The sequence below is a fragment of the Crocodylus siamensis genome, chromosome 4 (assembly GCF_052110815.1).
Source record: "Crocodylus siamensis isolate JL-2025a chromosome 4, ASM5211081v1, whole genome shotgun sequence".
NCBI lineage: Eukaryota > Metazoa > Chordata > Crocodylia > Crocodylidae > Crocodylus > Crocodylus siamensis.
Genome location: NC_143398.1, coordinates 123,181,851 through 123,204,617, shown reverse-complemented (window position 1 = coordinate 123,204,617; position 22,767 = coordinate 123,181,851). Strand labels below are relative to the sequence as shown.

At 42.8% G+C, this 22,767-nt stretch overlaps 1 protein-coding gene across 15 annotated transcripts in view; it reads right to left on the bottom strand.

Annotated features, from left to right (window-relative positions):
* ST8SIA1 (ST8 alpha-N-acetyl-neuraminide alpha-2,8-sialyltransferase 1) overlaps window positions 1-22,767 on the bottom strand; it is a 325,545-nt gene that overhangs the window by 255,689 nt on the left and 47,089 nt on the right. For 12 of the 15 annotated variants that reach the window (XR_016441877.1, XR_016441878.1, XR_016441879.1 and 9 more), the window contains exons 2-3: window positions 7,603-7,680; window positions 577-721 (exon numbers count right to left, since the gene is read on the bottom strand). Coding sequence is in view for 12 of the 15 variants with exons in the window: in XM_090043631.1 (XP_089899757.1) it covers window positions 577-721; window positions 7,603-7,680 (223 nt within the window). In the remaining 3 variants the exon portion in view is untranslated. Of the gene's footprint in view, window positions 1-576; window positions 722-7,602; window positions 7,681-21,617; window positions 21,780-22,767 lie in introns of all 15 variants that reach the window. The other 3 variants (XM_090043627.1, XM_090043626.1, XM_090043625.1) reach the window with 2 other exon arrangements.

Genomic DNA, 22,767 nt, shown 5'->3' with positions numbered 1-22,767 from the left:
GATTAAGCCAGGAATACTGGCAGATCCTGGCAGGCTAGATGAGGAATGTAAATTTCTTCAATAGTCTTCACAGTGAGATTTGTTGCACTACCAACTCAATTTTGTCACAAGCCTTGCCAGAGTTGATGCTTTATTTAAAGCTCTAGCTTCTCAAGGTGGGCAAACAGGCAAGAATCTGAGCCTTGTACTTAGTTTCTACCCCTCATGGTTTCAGAGATGCCTTTGAAAATGTAATTTACTGAAATTTGAGCACTTGGGTCACAAGAAATGACAAATATATAACTTAAAAAGAGTCAAGATCTTAAGTCAGTATCACAGTCTTCAAATGCTGGGGCTAAGTAGCCACAGGAAAAATATTTATAGCTACTCTTCTGGCTATGTATGTAATTAATGTTGTTTTAAATTTATGGTACATCTAAATTTTAAAAAATTACAAGAGAATGTTCAGCAATGAGAAGTGCAGATGCAGTTTATTTCTTATAATCAGTCTTCTAGCCAGACTGATTTAGCTTTTACAGTGTTATCTTCTAAAGGAGAATAAAGGGATGAAGTGAAAAGAATAAGAATGTTACTAACCTGTGGGAAAAGGGAGTAAGTTGCATTGTCAATAGTGAAGGAGTATAAGAATTCCCCATCAAACCAGAGGTTCTTTCCCATGGGGGAATTCTGTTTTGTCATAGCAAAGAGATGACCAGGATCACAACAGTCTTCCAGCAGTTTCCTAATCAAAGCAACAAAAAGAGAAGAAGAAATGTGTTCATTAGGACTTAGTGATTGGCTCCTCATTGAGAGACTTTTCATTTTTACTTGAAGTTCTAGCCAACTGATATTCCATACATCTTGTAATGTGGCTAAATCAGGCCTGGTGACCTTTAACTGTACTAACAACCAGCCAGAAAAAAGGAGATTTCTGTGTTGCCAATACAACAAATAATGCACCCTAACAAAATATTCAGACTACAAGGTATTTAGAAATTCAAATGAAAACCCAATTATTTCATGGTCATTCCTGCACTTCCAGATGAACAATTTTGATTTGGTTCAGGAAATCCTTAGATAATTTTTCCACAAACTTTTTCTGGATAAAATTTGATGTTTACTGAAAAATATTTTTGTTTTTCAACTAGGTGCAATGAATAAATAAAAAACCCATCAGAGCTCTCTAAGAATCACAGACATCAAAATCAAATATATGAATTTTAAAAGTAGGTTGTAAAGTACACAGATAAGCCTATAGAAACCCCCCAAAATTGTAGTTCCAACCATCAGTTCAGGTCTGAGACTAGACTGATCAGTTCAGGTCTGTTTCTTCTTAGGAGGAAAATTGTTTGTTCCTCTACCTTGATTAAATTCTGTCTTGAAAAACTTCATTAAGTTGAAATTGTGCATGGCATTCTCCTCTCCTCTTCCCAAACTATAGTCTCATTAAATACAGTTAAACAAAGATACTGTATTCCACTCAAGAAGTGTCTGGATTTTTGTGAGGGGAAAATTGTTCCTATGAAGTATTTAATCAGTCCTACATATGCTCTAAAGAATAATCCTATTCATGGAATTAACTGTATGGCAGGAGTACTCATGTGAGTAAAGTTTCAGTACTAGTGCCACTGTCTTTAGTGCTCTAAGCAAGGATCACAGAACTGGGCCAGGTAGAAGTAGGTGGGAGTAGTACCAGGGGAAGCAGACTTCTGTGCACTGGAGCCAATAAGCAGATAACCACTCTTCCAGTTCTATATATTGATTGCACTGAGTTTGACTGAACCCATGACTAGGGTTTGTGTGGATGGGTATCACTTTGGGACTATGAGTTCTGGACCTCAACAAGCTGAACAATTAATACTTGGAACTCTGGGGATTGGCAACATTCTAGATAATCAATTGAGTTTTGATCATTTGATTTTAAATATACAGTAAAGGTTGTGTTCTTATTTGTCCCCAAAAGCATTAGACTTCAAACCTTGACTGCTGCCACTGGCACCTGATAGAAAGGTTAGAGGGGGAAGGCACAATATGAACATCAGCTCCTAAAGATAGCAGCTGATGTTCATATTTGAAATGGGCTTTTATTCAAAACCATAAATAATTCCCAAAAATGCTGACTTCATAACTTTCTAGGTTTGCAAAAAAGTTTACACCAAATCAAATGTTATCAAAAACCTACTTTCAAAATTCTTCATTTACCAAAAAACTGCTGATTTTTACTGAATGAAAAAATGGTATAACTTTTAACAACTTTTAAAAAAACTTTTAAATTAAAATTAAAATGGGACCCTTTTGAACCCTTGTGAAAATGGATACTACAAAATGTTTCATAATTAAAAATATTCTATTGAGCTCTAATAAGTAATTATTTCCTATTTCTACCTGGGATGCTTGTTTCATAGATATTTAGGGGCTGGAAAGGACCTTACAGATCATCAGGTCCATCCCCCCTGCACTTGGCCAGGAAAGACTGCTGGGATCAGATGATCCCAGCAAGATGGGAGGAAAGACGTTTTTTGAAGATTGCCAGGGTGGATGACTGTACCACCTCTGAGGGGAGACCGTACCAAACCCTCAGCACTCAACTTGTAAAGAAGTTTTTCCCTATGTCAAACCTGAAGCTATCTTCAATCAGTTTGTGCCCATTATTTCTCATCCTCTCCTGGGGGCCTTGGTGAATAGATGCTCCCCCAAGCCCTGAAGTATCTATTTATAGTTGTTCATTCTGTTGTGCCTAAGGCACTAACATCAAGGCACCATAAAGCAGCCCACTGAAGAAAATGAAAGTACACAGGAAGAATATTAATAGAGAATGAAGCATAGAAAGTAACTAGAGAAGGTGGATTGAATGCTGGAACAAGAGCAAGGGGCTATTCAATGAAACTGAAATGTAGAAAATTAAAACAGGTAAAAGGAAATAAGTTGCATGTAGTGCATAAATAATATATGGAACTCATAGCCATATATTATTAAGAATATTATACTCATGATAATATTAAGACCAGGCACAAGATTCCAAATAACAAAGAGAAATTTATACGCATTTTAGCTCAGAACTAGATGCTTCTGCTCCAGGGCGTAAGGAAACCTCTAGCTTATGAAATTTAGGAAGAAATTTTCTTTGAGGCAGCTTATCCTATAACCCCCTACTGTAGGATTTGCTTGCACCATCCTCAGAGACACAACACTAATATGATCTAGAATGGCAGTTTCTATTACTACTGGTTATGGTGAAAAATTTCTGACTTCTTTGTACTAAAGGAGGGATTTCATGTTACACCCATCCTGAAGCCCAAAATAAAACCTCCATCACAGATCTGCAGTTACTGAAAAGATTGAGATTCAAGAGTGGTTGAGAGACATCCGAAATCCCTCTCTGAAGCACTTTTGCCACATAGCGAAGGGTACAGACAGACATTTGTTTGAAGTGCTAAAAATTTCTAAAAAGTTTGCAGTGCCACAAAAACCTGACAGGACAAGCATGTACAGTCATTCAGTGCCTGGTGCGGAAAGCTGCAGAGCATGGCAAGAGTATGTACTTCCAGCACTCTGCAGTTAGGCAGTAGGCCTGTGCAAATAGGGAAGTATTCGGCTTGGATCTGGCTGATTCGGAGGACAGTGATTCTATTTGGAGATTCAGATCATTGTCCTGAATCGATTTGGCCAAATCAGCTTCAGAACATTTGGCAATGATTCGGAGAGGTTTGGTGATTTGGATCAGCTGCGGAGAGGCAGGCACAGCCAGGTGGTTGCAGGTTCTCCCACTGCTCCTCCAGCTGCGCCTGCCTCTCCCTGGGTGGAGGGAGCCACAGGAGAAGCCCCCATGGCTGCCCTGCCTGGCTACATTCCCCACCCAGCCCCAGCATAGTCCCGGATCTTTAAAAAAAAAAAAAAAAAGCCCTGCACTAACCAGCCCTGCACTAACCAACTTGGGCCTCTGAGCACTCGTGGCAAAGCCCTGCCCCCATGCAGCACGGGGCAGTGGGGGACAGCAGGGATCACTCTGTCCACCTGGCACCCATGCAGAAGCTGCCCCATGGCGCAGGGGCAGTGCAGCTAGCAGGGCACTGCGCGCTGCCTAGGAGCTGAGGCCACTGGGTCTGAGCAGTGCTAGGCTCCAGCTGACACATGAAGCCATCTCAGCTCCCAGAAAGCAGTGCCCTGCCAAGCCACACTGCACCTGTGCAATGGAGCAGCAATCCCTGCTGCCCCCCCCACTGCCCCATGCTGTGTGGGAGTGCTCTGCCATGAGCACCCAGAGGCCCCAATCACCACTGCTTCAACCAGTGAGTGTGAGGCTGTTTTTTTAAAGCTCCACAGCCACCAGGTGCAGCAGTGGTGACTGGGACATCTGGACGCTCATGGCAGAGTCCCCTCTGCTTAGCACCCACGCAGCAGCTGACTCATCACGTCGGTGCAGCACAGTTTGGCTGGGCATTGCACGGTGTCTGTAAGCTGGCCTCCTGAGGCTTAGCAGTGCCAGGCTCCGGCTGACTGCTGGAGCTGCCCAAGCTCTCGGACAGCCCACAGTGCCCTGCCAAACCACGCTGCAACCACGCCATGGGGCAGCTGCTGCGCAGGTGCCAAGCGGGAGGGGATGATCCCCACTGCCCCGTGCTGTGAGGGGGGCTCTACCACAAGCCCTCAGAGGCCCCAGTTGCTGCTGCTAGAGCCATTGAGAAAGGGGCCCTTTTTTTGGCTTTTTTTTTTAAGTGCTGGGAAGCTGGGCCAGGCAGGGGATGGGCCCAGGCAGAGGATGGGGCTGGGCAGGGCAGGAGCTTTTCCCGTGACTCCTCTGGCTGTGCCTGCCTCTGCCCTATTGTGGGGAGCCATGGGGGATATGCCCTACTGCCACTTGCCCAGCTGACGTGGGGGGAGTGACACGCAGGTTTGGCTCACTCCAGGCGGCAGCAGGGCATAGCCCCAGCTCCCAGTGCTGCCACACCCACATCTGCCTGTTTAGTCTATGGCCAATTCTCCAAAGTGGCCAAATCTTTTCTGAAGCTTTTCTGAATTGATTTGGATGCTCCAGATCAATTCAGAGCTTTTAATTGGTCTCCTGATTTGATTAGATTTGGTCCCTGAACCGGGGCGAATCTCCTCCGAATTGAATCTGCTACCGAAGCTTCGCACAGACCCTATTAGGCAGCCAGTGTGCAGTGATCCCTGCATCTCCAGAGATTCTCAAGGACAGCCAAGTGCCGAGAAAATTACCAACAATCTGGCTGCCTGGGGGATCACATCCACCTATGAATCATACCACTTTTGCACTAAGAATGCAAAGCCAAGACAAACCTGTTGTTTTCCCAAAAGCTCATCAATTTCAACTCCAGCCCACCTTGTTCATCTGCAGAAGGTCATCAGTGGGGGAGCAAAGGCTCCACTAATGGTTCCACTTCAGGACATGGGCTGCAGGGATACTTCTTTGCCCCAGCTATGCTTCAGGGATTCCCCCCAGGGGTCTGCTTGCCCAGGACCTCCTCAGATCCATCTGGTCTCTGAGAATACCTCCTGAAGCCTATCAAGCGTTACTTCTAAAGTAGGGAAGAGCCCTAGATTCTTCCAGCTCTGAGACCCTATCCTTCCAGTCCCTGACCCTCCCTTGTTTTCCATGGCCCTGCCTCAGGGAGCTGCCTTCCAGTTTAAAGTCCCAAGGGAGAGCCTATACCTCTTGATAGAAACAAAAAGCATGAGAAAGCTCTTCTTCAACAGATTAAACAAATTAAATAAATGAATTTAGGATATGCAAAGCTAGATCTAAACTAATTAGGTTGGGTGTCCATAGAAGCCTAGCTGAGGCAGCATAGAGCACAGGCTAATAGATCCTAACTTCAGTAGGAATGTACTCTAAGACTAACGAGGTTTGACAGACATTCAAAAAGCCCAAGGCGGAATGGACCTAAGTTATGTGGGTGGAACTTTAGACTTTAGATTGATAGCAAATCTGTAAGCAGCATACCTTTAGAGTTTAGATTGATAGTGAACAGAAGACACATTCGCCCTTTGGTAATAGTAACATTTCCTTTCTCTAATTCATTTTCTGCCTTTTTTAGTCTACTTTGTAATGTCTTCAGGACAGCAACTGTCTTGCACAAGAACTAGCATAATAGGGCCTGATCTCAGTCAAGTTCCATATGTAATACCTTAAAATAATAATGGATCAAACCTCGTAGTTCCTATCTTCAGTGAAAATCTGGCCTCAGTGTCCACACCTACACCTACGCTTAACTGCGGAGTAGACTAACTAGCTGTGAATTAAACATCAATGTCTACACATGCAATGCTATTAGGCCTCAGTGAACTAATTAACGCTAATTAATGTACTATCTTACAGCAGGTAATTAACTGCGATGCAACGCATGTATAGATGCTGACCATGGGCATAAATTGCACCTGGTCAGACCAGCCAACAGGGGGCCAGATTCCCACCTGCCATCTAGTCACATGACTGTACTTTCAGCACCCTCATATCCCAGCCAGCCCACCTGTTGCCCAACATCACAACCCAGAACCTAGGACTGACACCCTGTGCCCCCATCCCTGGCATAAACTGCTCTGCCCTGGGTCAAATTGGCCCCAGGCCTCCACTTGTCCCATCACCCAGCCCAGACAGGGCCCCTCTCACCCCAGCTGCTGCACCTCCGTGTGCCCTGCTGCTTCCCTCATCTCTGAGTTCTCAATCTGCCCCTCTGCCCATGGCCCTTTTCCCTCCCCCTCCCCCTTCCCCCACAGACTTACCTGCTTGGGGGAGGCACCTATGCCAATTGCATAAGAGTGAATTTACCTCACATATAACAAATTTTAGGTATAAAATGGGTCATTGCATAAGAGTGAATCTGCATATACAGAACCCTCATAAAGCAAGGGAAACCTGTAGCAGTAAATACACATATCAGTGAAAACCCTGCATTAAAATATTTACATTGGTAAGCCAACTCCTGTTAGTATAAAGTGTTGCAGGTGATGGGAAGGGCACATTCCACCATTTTTAAACCAGTCTACATGTGCTGAACTTCTGTTCTATTATGGGTATAGAAGTTTCCAATCACTTATACCAGTAAAAGTGTAATGTCTGTACCTGGCCTCTGTCTCAAAGTATCACTGTGAAGTATTATTTGATCTCCATGGAAACCTGCAGATGGAAGGAATTCAGTTGTCTGAGGTAGATCCTCTAAAGATACATAGACATTGCAGCACTCAGCTTTGCATATACTTTGACAATACAACTAGCAGAGGAACACAAGGATACACATTTCATGGACTTTAGGGGTTTGGCTAGGATTAGGGCTTCTAGAAACTTGTTGTCTTGGTGGCTTTGCAAATAACCCATAAGGTTCTTATAGGGTTAGGTGATAGCTGAGTGGCACTTTTACAGGTGTCAGTGTTGTCTACATGGTGGATCGAGGCATCTGGAGATGTAGAAAGGTGCATACACTTTATTGAGGATCCACATCTACATTCATATAGAGACTCAAAGGGAAATTTAAGATTAGTGTGTAGAATTCCCACCTCCTAGTCTTGTAACTGTAATATTATATTATTGCCATAAAACATTGCTGATTATTATTAAAAGGAGACTGTGAACCTGGAGTTCCATAAGACTCCAAAATGCAGGCTTACATGAGATTTGCTGACCCTTTTGTTTGCATTTCAGTTAACACTGGTTCCAAACGTCTGTTTTGCTTGAGAGAAAATAAGCTGAAATAAAGAAAAAATCATCTGAAATTAAAGTACGCTACATGCTTTTGAGCGAAAACCAAAAATCCCCTTAATACACCAAAAGACACAAGTTCCTGTCCAAAGGAAAACCATGGGTGATCTTTTGGGCTTCAACAGGAAAGGTTTTCACAACTCTTCTTGATGAACAGAATTTAATTACTACCATCTAACTACTACACAATACAGATGAACTGTCTCTTGTACTAAAACATCTATTTCCTGGCAAATGCTCTGCTGAAGAGATCCAGAGCTAAACTGTGCAACACAATGGGAGATTATTCTGAAATAAACCTCTGACTCTGAACTTCCATAAAATTTTGGGGATGTTAAAAACTCAATCCCGGATTTGATTTTCATTGCTCGGGTTTATCCTTAGTTTGATACTCTTTCCTTTCTTTGCTACATTAGGGAATTCCCTCAAAAGGAACCAAACTCACAACCTATATAGTACAGGTGCTACTGAATAAAACAGCTTGTCAATTTGACTGTGGGTCATGATAGATCTCTATAAATCCACAAATGGATTTATCCATTTTGATGTGAAGGCACATCACCCTCCAAAAACAACTATTCACTAATATTCAATTCCTTCAGCATAAACAACTGATCAGAGAAACACTGTATTTACTTGGATCTAAGACAACCCCGAATATAAGATTAGACCACAATAATTAAGATTCCATACCTGGCAAATGTATAAGTGTATTATACGGATTTTACTCAAATACAAGACAAGGTTATCTCCCCCTCTACCCCCTGTATTACCATGGGGAAAAAAGTGCCTCATCTTATAACCACATACAAGGAAATCTCATTAAATACATTCTCTATCATTAAACTGCTGTCAAAAGCAGCATGTGCTCAGCAGTGGAAACCAACTATGAAATTGATGAAATACAGCCAATACTGAGCATGGCTATAAAACACATGGCCCATATTAGGCAAACATACTGATGGGAACCTAACAGAAGAATATGTTAGTGCAGCCCAACTGAATAAGACATGGCCCATACTGGTAGTTCCCATTCTGCACAGTTCCCCTCACTGCCAGCTCTTTTTTCCAGTCATGGTCAGCCACAACATTGCATATAGTTCACCCAGAATCCCTCTCTTGCCCCCGCTCTCAGTCTGGCACATATGATTAGTGTGGCCCTCACCCTCCGTGAGATGAAGCTAGACCAGGTTGCCCTGCAAGTCACCTGCATATACATTTTTGAAGCATTCCAAGACTTGTGACAAGATCATCCAGTTCCAGTCATGAGTAGAGGCTAATTAGGACATGGACCCTTTGCCGGGTGTATCTGGAGTAGACATACATCCTGAGCAGTGCTGAGCTCTGGAGTCACTGTAGCTTAAATATACTGTTGACTCTGGTGTGGCCCAACCCAATGAACTATGTGATAAACCATAAGCCTTTGGCTTTGAACTCATACCACACAAGATTTGAGAACTTTTAGAACAAGTACATACTAAACAACAAGAAACCAAAGACCCCAAAAAACTACCGTAAAATGCAGGAGATGGTTAGGGCAACATCTAGACTTTCTTTCACAGATATACTATCTGGAGATAGATGCCAGGCTATGTGGGAATGTATTTTCCACAAGGACCTTCAGAAGGAACACAGGGACTTGAACTGGCAGGTATCCCACTAGGCACTCCCCATGCAGGTAGTGAAACACAGAAAGGGGCAGAGAGGCTCACTGGCCTTCCCCGGGAAAACATGCTGATGGAAGGAGGAAACAATCAACTGTCTCCTCTGGGGCTACCTATATTTCATGGAAGTGTGGAGGAGACCAGTAGTTCACCTCATGATGGTGACAGGGGCCAAGACCCTGACCAGAGAGGTGACACTGTTCAGACATCCAACCAAGCAGCCAAGGACCCCAACAGCCTTTTTCATTCAGTTCATTTCCTGCTTCAGAAATGCTCTGTGGAAGATTAGGAACCTGCTTATGTACAGGCACACAAACCTCTCGATTGAGAACTGTGTTAAAATGGTACCAAGAGAGCTGCAAGGGTACTACAGGAAGATGGTAGAAGATGAAGGAGATATAATGGCTGAGATCATATGGAAGAGAAGAGACTAACACAGACTGTTCAGGAGTGGGGCCCCCAAAGAAGACAATGATGTTAAGGAGAAAGACAATGACAGTGACAAAGAGGGGGTGAGCATGAGGATGACAGGGAAGAAAAGAGAGACAAATATAATGTGGACTGAGGACTGGGAAGAAAAAAAAGCGGGGTTGGTGGGGTGGAGACTGGGGAAGGATGGGGAGAGTAAGGAGAATGAAGCAGGGGGGTGCGTTTCATGATTATGATGAGTAAAAGGAGATGGTGAAGGGCATGCAGGGCCCTGCTTGCATTTATTGTAATGGGATGATGATGATGGTGGTAAATCGTATGTGTGTGTTATGGACAGGTAAGTGAGACAGAGTAGTAAAGGTATAGGCATGTGTGTATATATATATAGAGAGAGAGACAGATAGAGAGAGACAGAGATTTTCGCCAAAAAAAAAAAAGAAAAAAATTATGCCACATATAAGTAGGTGCCAGCGTGCTGCTCAAAAGTATGTTTGTGGAGAACCTGTGCTAAAACTTGCAACAGTTTTTTAAAAAGGCAACATGCATCAATTCTGGATAAACTAAATGCATGGACACTATATGCAAATAGTTACAACCATGTTTAATCAAGGTTATTTTTTTCAAATTTGCTCCTCACTTCCATGTGCTTGGGGAGAACAGGGTCTGAAAGTAAAGAGAGATGAAAGAGGCTGCCAGTGGGAAAAGTCGGGAGGAAGCAAAGGGCTACCCGAACCCCCAGATTTATTTTCCCTGCTGTAGAAGTAGGAGGAGGACATATTCAAGACAAACTTCCATTAATTAGATTCTATGCCTGGCAAATTATATCAAATGTATAAATTTTTCATGTATAGAATCTAATTATTGGGGATCCTCATATAATCAGGGTCATCTTCTTGTCAAGTAAATGCAATATCTGTGCAGGTACAGAATCTACTTTTATTGAAAAATTGTCTTAAATTTCCCCCCACCCACCCACCCACACACATATATACTGCTACAGCAAGGAAAGCAGTAGTTGTGGGGGGCAGGTGCCCCCCTTGCCCTCTGCTCCTCCACACTTCTTCCCCCTGCAACCTTCCTGCCCCCTGGTCCCCTTCCCCCTTACTGTCAGATGCTGATCAAGCTCTGTTCCCTGCCAGGTCACACAACCATTGCCAGGCCATGCAGCAGCAGTGGCACTGCTGACTGTTTGGGCAGGGGATGGAGTTTCCCTGTACTCCGTGCCCAGGACGGAATCCAGTCCAAACTAGAGGCAAGCTTGACGTGAAAGTACAGGGGGAAGGTGTTGCGGGGGGTTGGGGGAGGGTGGGGGGACAAAAGCTGTTGTGAGCAAGCAGATAGGGAGGTGAGGAAAAAGAGGCAAAAGGCTACTGTGGGTCTGATTCTGTCTGTAACCCCCGCTCAGAGCCAGAGTCAGAGCTGCAGCAGGTGCCTCCCTAGCTCTGTAAGCAAATCTAAGATGAGTTAACTCACTATTAATATTAACTTCTGAGGCTGAGTGTTTTCCAAACAAAACAATATAGCACTGAACTTTCACTCCAACTGGATTCACAGGTTGTAAGGACAAAAGGGATTGTTGTGATGATCTACTCTGACCTCCTGTGTAACATAGGCTATATGCCTCCCCCAAATTAACCCTTGTATGAGAATCTCTTCAGCAAAATGGCCAACCTTGTTATAAAATTTTCCAGTGATAAAGACTCCAACATAGACTTTGACTGGTTGTTCTAATGGTTAATTACCCTCACAATTAAAAAAATGTTATTTCACTATAAAACAAATCCCATGTACTTTAACATGTTTCTTTTCTGAACTTACTCATCTTTTCCAGTTTCCTTGTTGAGTTTAATTTCCTTTCCCCTTGCTGTGTAAAACTGCAAACACTATTTCTATAGGAAGTATACCAGTGTCTCATGTACAGGTAATGCCTTCTGTATTCTTGCTTGGTATCCTCCTCATTATACATCCAAGGACCTTATTAACCCTTTAATAACAGCATTGAATGGGGAGCTCATGTTCAACTTAATATCTCAAATCTTTAACAGAATCACTGGGTCCCAGTACAGAATCCTTCATCCTCTGTACCCTGTATTTGTTTGCATTTACTAAAAATTCTACCATTTCTCTTTAGTAATGGATCAGCACTATTAAGATTCCCTTTGTTCCTAATGCACTTAAAATCCCTCCTAATAGTCCTTAACTATTTATTTTTCCTTACATTTGTTAAAATAGGAATGTTTACATCCTGTGCTAACACTAGAACCAGGAGAATAATTTGCAACAAATAAATTTCCTTAATGTATGTAATCCTATTTTTCTGCTTATGTAATGTCCACATGTAGATTTCAGTTTCCTCTAATTTGCTGGAAATATATTTGAAAACCTTAGATTTATACACAGAGTTATACCAATGTATCCCAGCTGAGGATCTTCCCCCCATCCTCAAATGTATTTGGTACAAAATATTCAAAATTCAAACCACAGTTTTTTTATGTGACCAATAACAACTGATCCACGTGGTATCAGTTCTCTTTTAATCTTTTCTAATCTTGAGGAAAATCTAAAGAAGCCACTGGGGTTTTCAGACCTCTCATTGAGAGGTAGCAGCTTAGATAATGACAAAATTAATAGAATTAGGATTCTGGGCTATGCAGACGAGAGGTATTTTCCCATTAAATGTCAAAACAGTGTAAATGTTATAGTCCAGGCACAAAGTTACAATTTAGTTTTCTTTTTACTTACATGTAGTCCTATAGAATGTGGTCTGGTTTTAGGCTTGCTCATTTAATTGTCTTTGTTCTAGTAGCTACTATGGGCTTTTGGTTGCCAAATACCCCCACTCTCTCAAGTAGTATCAAGATGATACAAAATATAAAGCACTTACAGTGCAAATAGTCAACCATATTGCTGTTCTGAAAGCACTGCAAGCAAAACATTCTCTCTCAAAAATAAAGGAACACTTTGAACTATTTTTTGGGAAAAAATGCAGGCTGAGCTAAAACTAAGACACTTGCAAAAATAACAAATATATGGACATGTCACATGAAATTAAGGAAGTATATCTTTGCAAAAATTAATTTTTGCAAATTTGGTGAAACTGTAATTCTCAGAGCTTAAGGAAAAAGTCTAACTGGAATGCATTATAAATCATGAAGCAGAATACAGAAATGACCCAACATATTTCACAGCTAAACTTGCTAGAATGGGACATTTTATGAAACCTAAAGCCACTGCTAGCTTTTCCCCAAATTTTATTATTATTAATAATAAAAATAATAATAATAATGTTAAATTTCAATCCTTCTCAGTATCTACTAAAGCAATTCATGATAAACAGATTTCAAAGCATTTGATAGCAGTATGTCACATTTCTCTCTCTGTTAGAGATCAGAAGGATTTAAAATCACAGACAGAATCAGTCAAGGTACTGAATCCTAGTTATACCCATTTAAGTAGCATAACCAGGAGTGGGTGAGCAACACACCAAATTTAGAAGAAGCACCAGAACAGCAACCCTGGGCGAAGTACAGTCAAAAAGCCCAAGGATGAATCGATTCAGTCTAAGCTGCAGAGATTGAACCGAGAAGCAAATGAACATTCCCTTTTGATTCAGGAAATGCAGCCATATGCCTGCAGTGGCTCAAGCCAGAAGCTGAATGGTGCTAGAACACACCTCTCAGCCTGCCAGCCACTGCCAAAGGGAAGGGACTGAAGCGCCAAGGCTTCCCCCCTCAGAAAGGAATTTACCATGGAGAGTAAAAAGAATGCAAAAGATAGGGTTAGATTCTCCCTACATACACAGTCCCTCTGCTGTCTACATTGGCTGGAAGTGGTGATCCCTATAGGAAAGAAGAAATGGATACCAGGCTGTCCGTGGGGTTTGCCTGCAGTGCACAGTCCCTTCCAAGGTTTCTCCCTCACAATTCTGTCCCCCCACCCCCCAGCAAGGAAAAGTCTGGCAGTGGCTGCCAGCATTTCCCCTAGACAGTCCACAGCTGGGATTCCCACCCCCACCTCTTTGTCAGCCATCCATCACTGCTCCAGCTAGAGAGCAGAGGGGCAGGGCTGACCCTGTTCTCTGGAGCAGACAACCCATCCCATCCCAGGGCTGCAAAGCCTGATTTAACTTGAACCAGGAAGAAGTCTGGGACAGAAGTTTCATGAACAGATTTGACCTAAACCAGTGAAGTCTGATACTACATTCAACCAGGTTTATCTAAAACCAGTTTCAGCCATTTTGAAACTGGTTTATGTGCACTGAACTTCTTGTTCTGTTACAGGTTTTAACCAGTTTCTGATCATTTAACCAGTTTAGATGTGACTTCTGTCCCTAGCCCTAGTAATCCACACAGTATTAGCAGCCTGCACCTTGGCAGCCTACACAGTGCCAGCAGCAGCACTTGGGATCAGGTAAGACTTTCCAGTGCTAAGCACACTTCTCCCTCTAGTGCACAATACAACTCTTACCCCCTTCCCCAGGTCTTCAGTGCTCAGCATTCTGCAGCTCTGGCTACTAGGTCCAGGACACTAAAACTCCTAATTATAACTATATCCTCAGCTGTAAGCACACCTGCCTCAGAGAAAGATGGAAAGGCCAGAAATGCCTGCTCAAGGGAGGGAATTCCTCTGTTCAAGCTAAGGTATAAAGCTAGGTGAAACTTCAGTCAAATCTATTTTTGGTGAAAACAATGCAGATTTGACAACTCTAAAATGGTCCACTAACTTGTTTTTATTTCACTCAGCTATTAGCAAAAAAGTCATTATGTTCAAAACGTCTGAAACGTTCAAAACAGAATGTTTCCAATTTTTTTATTGGAAATGGCTTTTGATTAAGAAAGACCCTCCAGTTGTGTTCCTGAAGAAATGGCAGAAAGCTCAGAATAAAACCAAAATGCTTTGTTTAACTGGCTATGATTTTGTTGCTGCTGTTTTAAAATAATAGAAAATGTTCAGAGCTAGCTGTAACATGGAGCCTCTAGCCCCTGGTACTTGAAAAGTAGGTGAAGGTAGTGTTCATTATGTGGCTGCAAGATTTGCTGGCAGCTGAACTGGGGACAGCTGCAAAGGGGCAGGTAACAGAAGGGAGTTAGGAGTCATAACTCCAAGGGAATAACATGCTGCCAACCATTTACATGGAGCAAGCAGGAATAGGATTGAGCACCAAACTCCAGGCAGCTATTTAAGTAGTGGCTGTGGGATAGCTGGGGAGGCTAATGAAAAATTAGACCCAGTTAAGAAGTTAGAAATTATGTAACTGGAAAAGGGATGGAGCCAGGGCTCTGTAAGCCTGGCTCTTGAACATGAGAAGTATTCAGGCTCTGAATGTGGAGGGAGAGAAGACTTTCCTGAAACTGCTGCAGAGCTGCCCTTGTCAGCATTGCAAAAGGAACACTGGGAGTGAGAGCTATTTTGGGAATAACCCAGAAAGAACTGGGGCTGCTTGGCTGGTGCCAGCCAGCAGGCAAGAAATGCTAAGCTATCTGTGGAAGTAGGGAAAACCTCTGGGAAAGACAAACTCCAAACTACATGTGAGAGAGGAAGGGCAAACCCCAGGATCCAGTGAAGCACTGATTAACAACTGTACAGTCTGGGAATGAAAAATCCAGTTGTTCACACAACTCTGCCTAGCTATTCCAAGTATCCAGTGTAGAACACCTTTGTCCTCCTTTGTACTGTAATCCCAGGATCAGCTTGGACCAATACAAATAGTCCTTACTACCTTAAAGTCACTGGAGGCTCAAATCTTGCTTATTTCATCTTGAGGCTACACTACGTGGGGACTGAGCTAACTTTGTCCAGTTTCCTAGGTTTGTAGAACCATGTTATGATGGAGAACAGATGATTCTTTTTCACTGTATCATCATATTTGGATTCAAAGCAAATTTACCACTCCTAATTTCTGAGGGCTCCTATACAGAAGATAGACAGCATTTATGAGTTTCCCAGCACAAATCCACCAACAAGCATCAACTGATCTTAAAGGACCATCTCTTGGATGCTTATCTTGCTGGGATCCTATGACCCCAGCTGACTTCCTGCCCTTTGGGCAGGGGGCTGGACTCGATGATCTCCCGAGGTCCCTTCCAGCCCTAATGTCTATGAAATCTATGAAATCTTAAGATGAAACAGTACCTCAGTTCTTAAGACACTGAACCGTCCAAAAAACCCTGCAAAAAATCGCATTAACTTCTGGCCCAGGTTCAGGTTCATCTTTTAAGTTGAATGTCATCTACTGAAAAAGAACTGTATTGAAGGAGGCTGGCCTCTTCTGTGAACAGTGTTCTCTTTATTTAAAAATAGTAAACAGATTAAGAAACTTTTCCACTTGTCTAAGCACAGACCAGATCTCTGCTGCCCTAAATACTTTCATTCACTTCTGCTGTTCCTGAATTTAGAAATCTCACAGTACAACTGCGTCCAGAAACTTCATAGAGGAACAAGACTTGAATTTGACATAAGGTATCTTTATTACTGACAAAGTTGTTGTAAAAAAGAACAAAACGAGAACCCTAGCTTGGCTCTTGATACTTACACCAAGTGTACAAGGCTACCTACAAGAAAAAAATATATGATCTTGTGTTTACCATCCCACCATAGTTATCTTGATACTTGTAATCTGAGCAAATGTGATCAGAAAGTCACTGTAATAACCAGTGTGAAACAATAAGGAGTATGAAAACAATTACAGGTTGCAACTGTGCTACGAGCCCACTCCCCTCCCCCCCCCGGCAAATCTGCTCCTGACCCCAGGTACCAGAATGGAATAGGGGAAGCCTCTTTTTCCCAATCCCTCTTCTCCTGCACTTCCTATCTCCAGCCCCACTGGAAAGTAGAAGCAATGTGAGCATGCGTCAGTGAGCAAACAGCATGTTGGGAAATGTAGTTCTGCCCAGAAGCAGTGGGTAACAGCAGCTGGAGTTTGCTGCTGCTGGGGAACGGGGTAGGGAAAGAGGTCACCCCTTTATTCCACTGAAAACATGTTGTGGGGGTTTGACGCCTGTTTGTTGTGCATGTTGGTGGCAAAAAAGAGATGACATCAGCCTTCAGCAGAAGCAAGCTTCAGTCACCACCTGCTGCTGGAGTCTCCAGTCAGAGCCTTGCAAATAAGGTGTAGGGGAAGAAGGAGGAGGACTACCTTATGTGTAGTCTTCACCAGTAACACCTTTGCCTAGCATCATAGTCTCCTGAACCCATGTTGTTCAATTTTACCTCAAGAGTCTCTTCAGAGAATCCATCTGCATTGGATAAAAGGGCATATCCACTCATTCCTGGATTTCATGCTGCAGAACTTGCGTAAAATGGTGTCTTCACTAAACCAGCTGCCGGAAATGTCAGTCTCTCTTGCTACACTACATGGTACACTACACAGACCAGGAGTGTCAAACTCACCCTGGGCACCAGACCAGGTCTGCAGGGCCAGCAGCATCTACAGCTGGAACATATTTGGTTGTGTTGTGAATCCGGAGACAGGCAGCCATACAGGGCTGCATTAGAGCAGCAGCATAGAGTGGTGGTTTGGGGGGCGGGGGTGCTTCTGCTCATGATCATGTCCATCAGAGGCAAGAGACCCTGAATTCTACAGCAGGCCATGTTTCCAACTGCCAATGGACCAGACTGGGCCCATAGGCCACATATCTGACATCTTGTTATAGATAAACTCTGTTTGTAAGTAACCTAATGTTACTGTTTCAAAAATCTTGACTCTAACTGCAGCTGAGCTGTGGGAGGTTAAGTAATGTTACTGATTGAACTGGTTTCTTGGGAAACAGGAACATGAGGTAGAGGTTTTGTTGGAGTGAGGTGAAATTAAGGAATAAATTGTTGCCTCCCAAAACATCAGGTCGATGAGCCAGCACTGACATGAAAGTCAGAAAAAAAAAGTATATAACACTGTCCTACTACAGGAGGGGAATTGCTCGCTTTCACTTATTTTTCAGTCCCTTTTACAAGGTGGGGCTTCAAATAAAGAACTCTTCAGTCATGAAAATGGAGAAGCTTACTGCAAGTGTGTGCATTTTCCAACATCAATAAGAAATTAAACAGAAACCAAACAAAGATGAAACAAAATAAAATGCTCAAAACATTAACTGAAAACAGGATAAAGTAGTCAATGAACTGAGGGAACTGAGTTTATAACTGAGTTTATTTAGTCTGGAGAAGACAGACTGAGCAGGGGATTTAACAGTAGTCTTCAACTACCTGAAGAGGGGTTTGAAAGAGGATGAAGCTAGACTGTTCTCAGGGGTGGCAGATGACAGAACAAGGAGCAATGGTCTCAAGCTGCAAAGGTAGTTTAGGTTAGATATTAGGAAAAACTCTCTCACTAGGAAGATAGTAAAACACTGGAGCAGGTTACCCAGAGAGGTTGTGGAGTCTCCATTCTTGGAGGTTTTTAAGACTTAGATAGACAAAGCCTTGGCTGGGATGATATAGTTGGGGATGGTCCTGCTTTGAGCAGGGAAATGAACTAGATCTCCTGAGGTCCCTTCCAAACCTTATTTTTTATGATTCTATGAATGAGCTTGCTAATTCACTCAAGAAAAAAGATTCAGTAAAAAAGTAATTGGAAATGCTACATCTTTGCATTTGGCAAATAATACTTTTCTTTGAAATAGCAGATTCACCAAAAAAGTTTAAGTGACTGTAATCAAATGTAATTGGTAATATTTGAGAGCATGACACAAGCAAGAGTTGGGAGAAGTCAGTGATCTTCAATACTGTGATTTCTCCAAATGCTCCTGTATTCCAGCTTATAGACTCTGCTAAAAATCAAGTAGTACAGAAGTGTGGTCCACAAAAATTCTCCTATGCTCTGAGACAGAACTCTTTGAGCTCAGTAGAAGTCATCCCATTGGTTTCTGGGGGTCAGATTTAAAACTAATTGAAGAAAATGCATCTAGCCAAAGAGAGGCATTTTCTCAGTAGCATCTTAAAGTATGTGAAAAACAAATGTTATTCACTGGGGAGGGGCAAAGGGGAGGAGAGAGAACCCTTCTAGGAGAAAGCTAACTATTCTTTCATTGCATCTGCAAAGGCAAAGGTATTAGGTAATTGGTGGATCTTATACATGTATTTTGCATAAAAAAATGTTAAATTATTTTGTTACCATTATATAACATGTTCCCATGAGCATAAACAACTGTGCCCATACTGGGAGGAGAAAATTAATCCATCAAATACTTAGGGTAAGGCTGTCCAACTGATGGCCCACAGGCTGCGAGCAGCACTGGTGCAGCCACTTCTTTCACTGCAGCGTGGTAGGGTAGGGCATGGGGTGCATGCCCTGCCAGCACAGCTCCTGTGACTGGACGCAGGGGACTGTGTACAGCCTGTGCAGCCCATGCAATCAGAGCTAGGGGTCCACATGCAGCCTGTACAGCAGGGGATTGGGTGGAAGACCCACATGTTGCCAGAACAGCCTCCGTGGCTAGGGCCAATCCTTTGAGTGCCCACTCAATGTGTATCCCCTGGACAGACCAAAATTGGGCAGTCCTGGTTTAGGGATTGCATTAATAAACTAATCACTGGATTTGGAACAGAAGCGTGGTTATTTGGCCAAGTGGAAATGCTTAGTCAAAATGCAAAATTACCCATTAATGTATTACCTTTTTAAACAACGGCTAAATAAACAGCATGCAAATTCGAAAACGTACATATACTTACAAATACTTTGCCTTCTGTGTCTTAGTTCATCAATGCCCGTAATCTGTAAATCATCAAAACTGTTCTCATGTGAAAGTAAAAATAACATGCTAGCTGAGTCAGGATTGTCCCATTTTGGATCAAAGCCATGCTTTAATGCAATGTAGATAACTTAAACTATGATTGTTTACAGTATGGATTGCTGGTACCATCAAACTCATTAACATCAACTTCATCAGTTTGGAAAAAGCAGTCACTCCATCTGGCTAAGTCACTGATTCTCAACAAGGGTACCACACCACCCTGGGGTGCATTCTCACACACAATGTTAGCACTGTTAAGGTGTGCAAACATAATTCACAAGCTAAACCCAAGATTTCAAAAAGGAATTCAAAGTGTTAAAAAAAAACATTATAACCTGTTGTGGTCCAAGTTCTTTGAAACAGAAAAATTGTGCTATTATTTTTCATAGTCAAAAACTGAGTGAAAAAGTAAGAGCTGACATTTTTGAGAGGTTCCTTGAGTTTAAAAAGGTTTACAAGCAGACTTCAAAGTTCCGTATGCTGATAGCCGGCATGCAACAATGAAAATCAATTACACATCACTGGTACTGAACTGTTATCTATTTAATAAGGGATACTAAAAACACCCGCTAGTGCTCATCTCAATTACACTAATGTAAATCAGGAGTAACTCTACTTAAATCAATAGGGTGAGACCAATGTAAAACCAGTGCCGGAGTAAAAAGATTGAGACGCTCGGATATTTAGCTCTGAAGCATTTGAGACTTGGTTCACAGAAGGCCTCAAAGTCCACTGAAGTCATGGAAAGTCTCCCATCAACTTTAGCTATCTCCTAATCAGGGAGATCATTCGGGATGCTTTGATTAACCATCCCAGTATACATGACAACAGCTTGCTTACAAGTGCAAGGTACTGCATCTAGGGAACCAACAACACACCTATAGGCTAGGTAACACCCTTCTTGTCAACATGGTGGCAGAAAGGGATCTTGGAGTCATTGTTGACTCCAGGGTGAACATAAGCCACCAATGCAAGGAAGTGGTCAGTAAGGCTAGCTGCACCTTGTTGTGCATCTAGAGATGCATCACAAGCAGGTCCAGGGAGAGGATACTTCCCTTCTATGTGGCATTGGTCAGGCCACAGTTGGAGTACTGCATCCAGTTCTGGGCGCTGCACTTCAAGAGGGATGTGTCTAGCATTGAGAGGGTCCAGAGAAGTGCCACTCGCATGGTCAAGGGGCAGGTCCTACAAAGAGAGGCTAATGGGCCTGAATCTATTCAGCCTCCACAAGAAAAGTCTGAGAGGCGGCCATTTACAAACTCACCAGCGGGGAGCAGTGGGAATTGGGGGAAGCTCTGTTCCCCTGGGCACCACCTGGGGTTACTAGGAATAATGGCCACAGATTGTTAGACAGAAGGTTCAGGCTAGACAGTAGGAGGCATTACTTTACAGTTAGGGCTGCCAGGCTCTGGAATAGACTCCCAAGTGAGCATGTACTCTCTCCTACTGTGGGGGTCTTCAAAAGGAGGCTGGACAGATATTTGGCTGGGCTGATATGATCCCGGCACCCAATCCTGCCTGGGGCAGAGGGTTGGACCTGATGATCTGTTTAGGTCCTTTCCGCCCTAAGTACTATGATACTATGCTTCCCTGGTTGTTCTCCTATCTAAAAATCAAGTCCAAGGATATTGATTGTAAGGACCTATAATAGTAAGAGCTTTGTTGATAGCAAAAGTTTTGCATGCTGATTCCATAGGAGGCCAGTGAAGTGGCACATAGCCTCCTGCTCTGTGAGCGTGACGGAGCCATGAACCTAGACAGTAGAATGTTGTGCTACAGTGGAATGTGGTTAACACCAGGTGCGTTGGAATACGACTCATCCCCATTTTCCTACCTTGAGATAACATTGTTTACTTCAGACTATATAAGATGTATATTCTTAAGTAACTGTGAGTTCCTTCACTCTGGCAAGAGTCCTGACTTGCGCAGAGCCCCAGCACAGTCAATTGCATCCCCGGGATCGGGACACTCTGGGGCCAGGGGAACCATGCGGGGGTAGCGGCTGCTGCCTAAGGCTGATGTGAGGTGACTGTCCTCTCTGCTCTGTCCTATCACCTGCTTCTGCAAGTATCCTTAAATAAAGTTCACTCTAAGACAGGGCCTTACCAGAAGATCTCTTTCTTCATTCAAGCTTTCATTTGAGGGTGTAATTTCACAGAGTTAAATTCCTTTAGTGGGAACATAAACATTAGCATCCTGGAGGAGTTGACGTTCTGCCAGTTTCGCTGTCTATTAATTTATGATGCTTTGAAACTGATGTACAAGCACCTAGAGGTTACAATAAACATGCATTATTAATGCATTCATTTATTCCAATACATTAAGGTCTAGGTAGAATGCAGAGAATTAAGGGGACAAAAAGGCCATGGTTGAATAAAGAAGTACATCAATAAAATTACAGGGGAACTTAAATCTTAGATCTCCTGAGGGAACAGAAAATGTTAGCAGATATGAGTGATGGCTCCATTGTGACCATGGGTATAAGTGTCTTGACACAACCCCTGCACCATCAATGCAGTCTGGAAAAAGCCAAAGCAAAAAAGAAAAATACATCTTTTTTAAAAAGTAATGTTCTCCAAAGAAGAAAAATATTAAAATAGAGAAAACAAAAGTAATTTTCATGTAAAAGTAAGAGCAGATGGCTCCAGACAGAATCCATGGCTAAGGGTTCTATTCTTAAATGATAAGTGAATGCATACCTTAAGCCATCTCTATGCATTTTATCCATTTCACAATTACCTTGTTAACTGCACAATAAATTTAGACTGGCTACATGTGCAAGTTAACTATCCCACCTTAAAAAGGTCCAACCAGCTATACAGTTATTGCTTAAAAATATGTAATAACTTTATAGCTGGTTTCTATCCAGCTTTAATCCCCACATGTAAGCAGTCTGCAGAGGGACCACAGCTGCTGAAATCTCCCAGGTGCTAGGGAGCACAATACACCCCCTCCTTTCTCCTCCCCCCACCGCAGCTGCAGGGGTGTGTGGGGGTGCTCCATGCATCAAGCTGCCCCTACACTGGCAATAATGCACAACTGGATCTAATGCATGATCCCACCATAGCTCTTCCTGCCATGCACATGTCCCATGGCATGAGGAGCAATTGTGTGGATCACACATTAGATCCAATCATGTCTTTACCTGCACATGAAGAGGGGGCCTTAGAAACACTAGTTTTGAACAATAGCTAGCAGAATTCCCCCTCCGTATCAACTGACCAAACATATAAGGCCACATATTTCTTATGGGGTA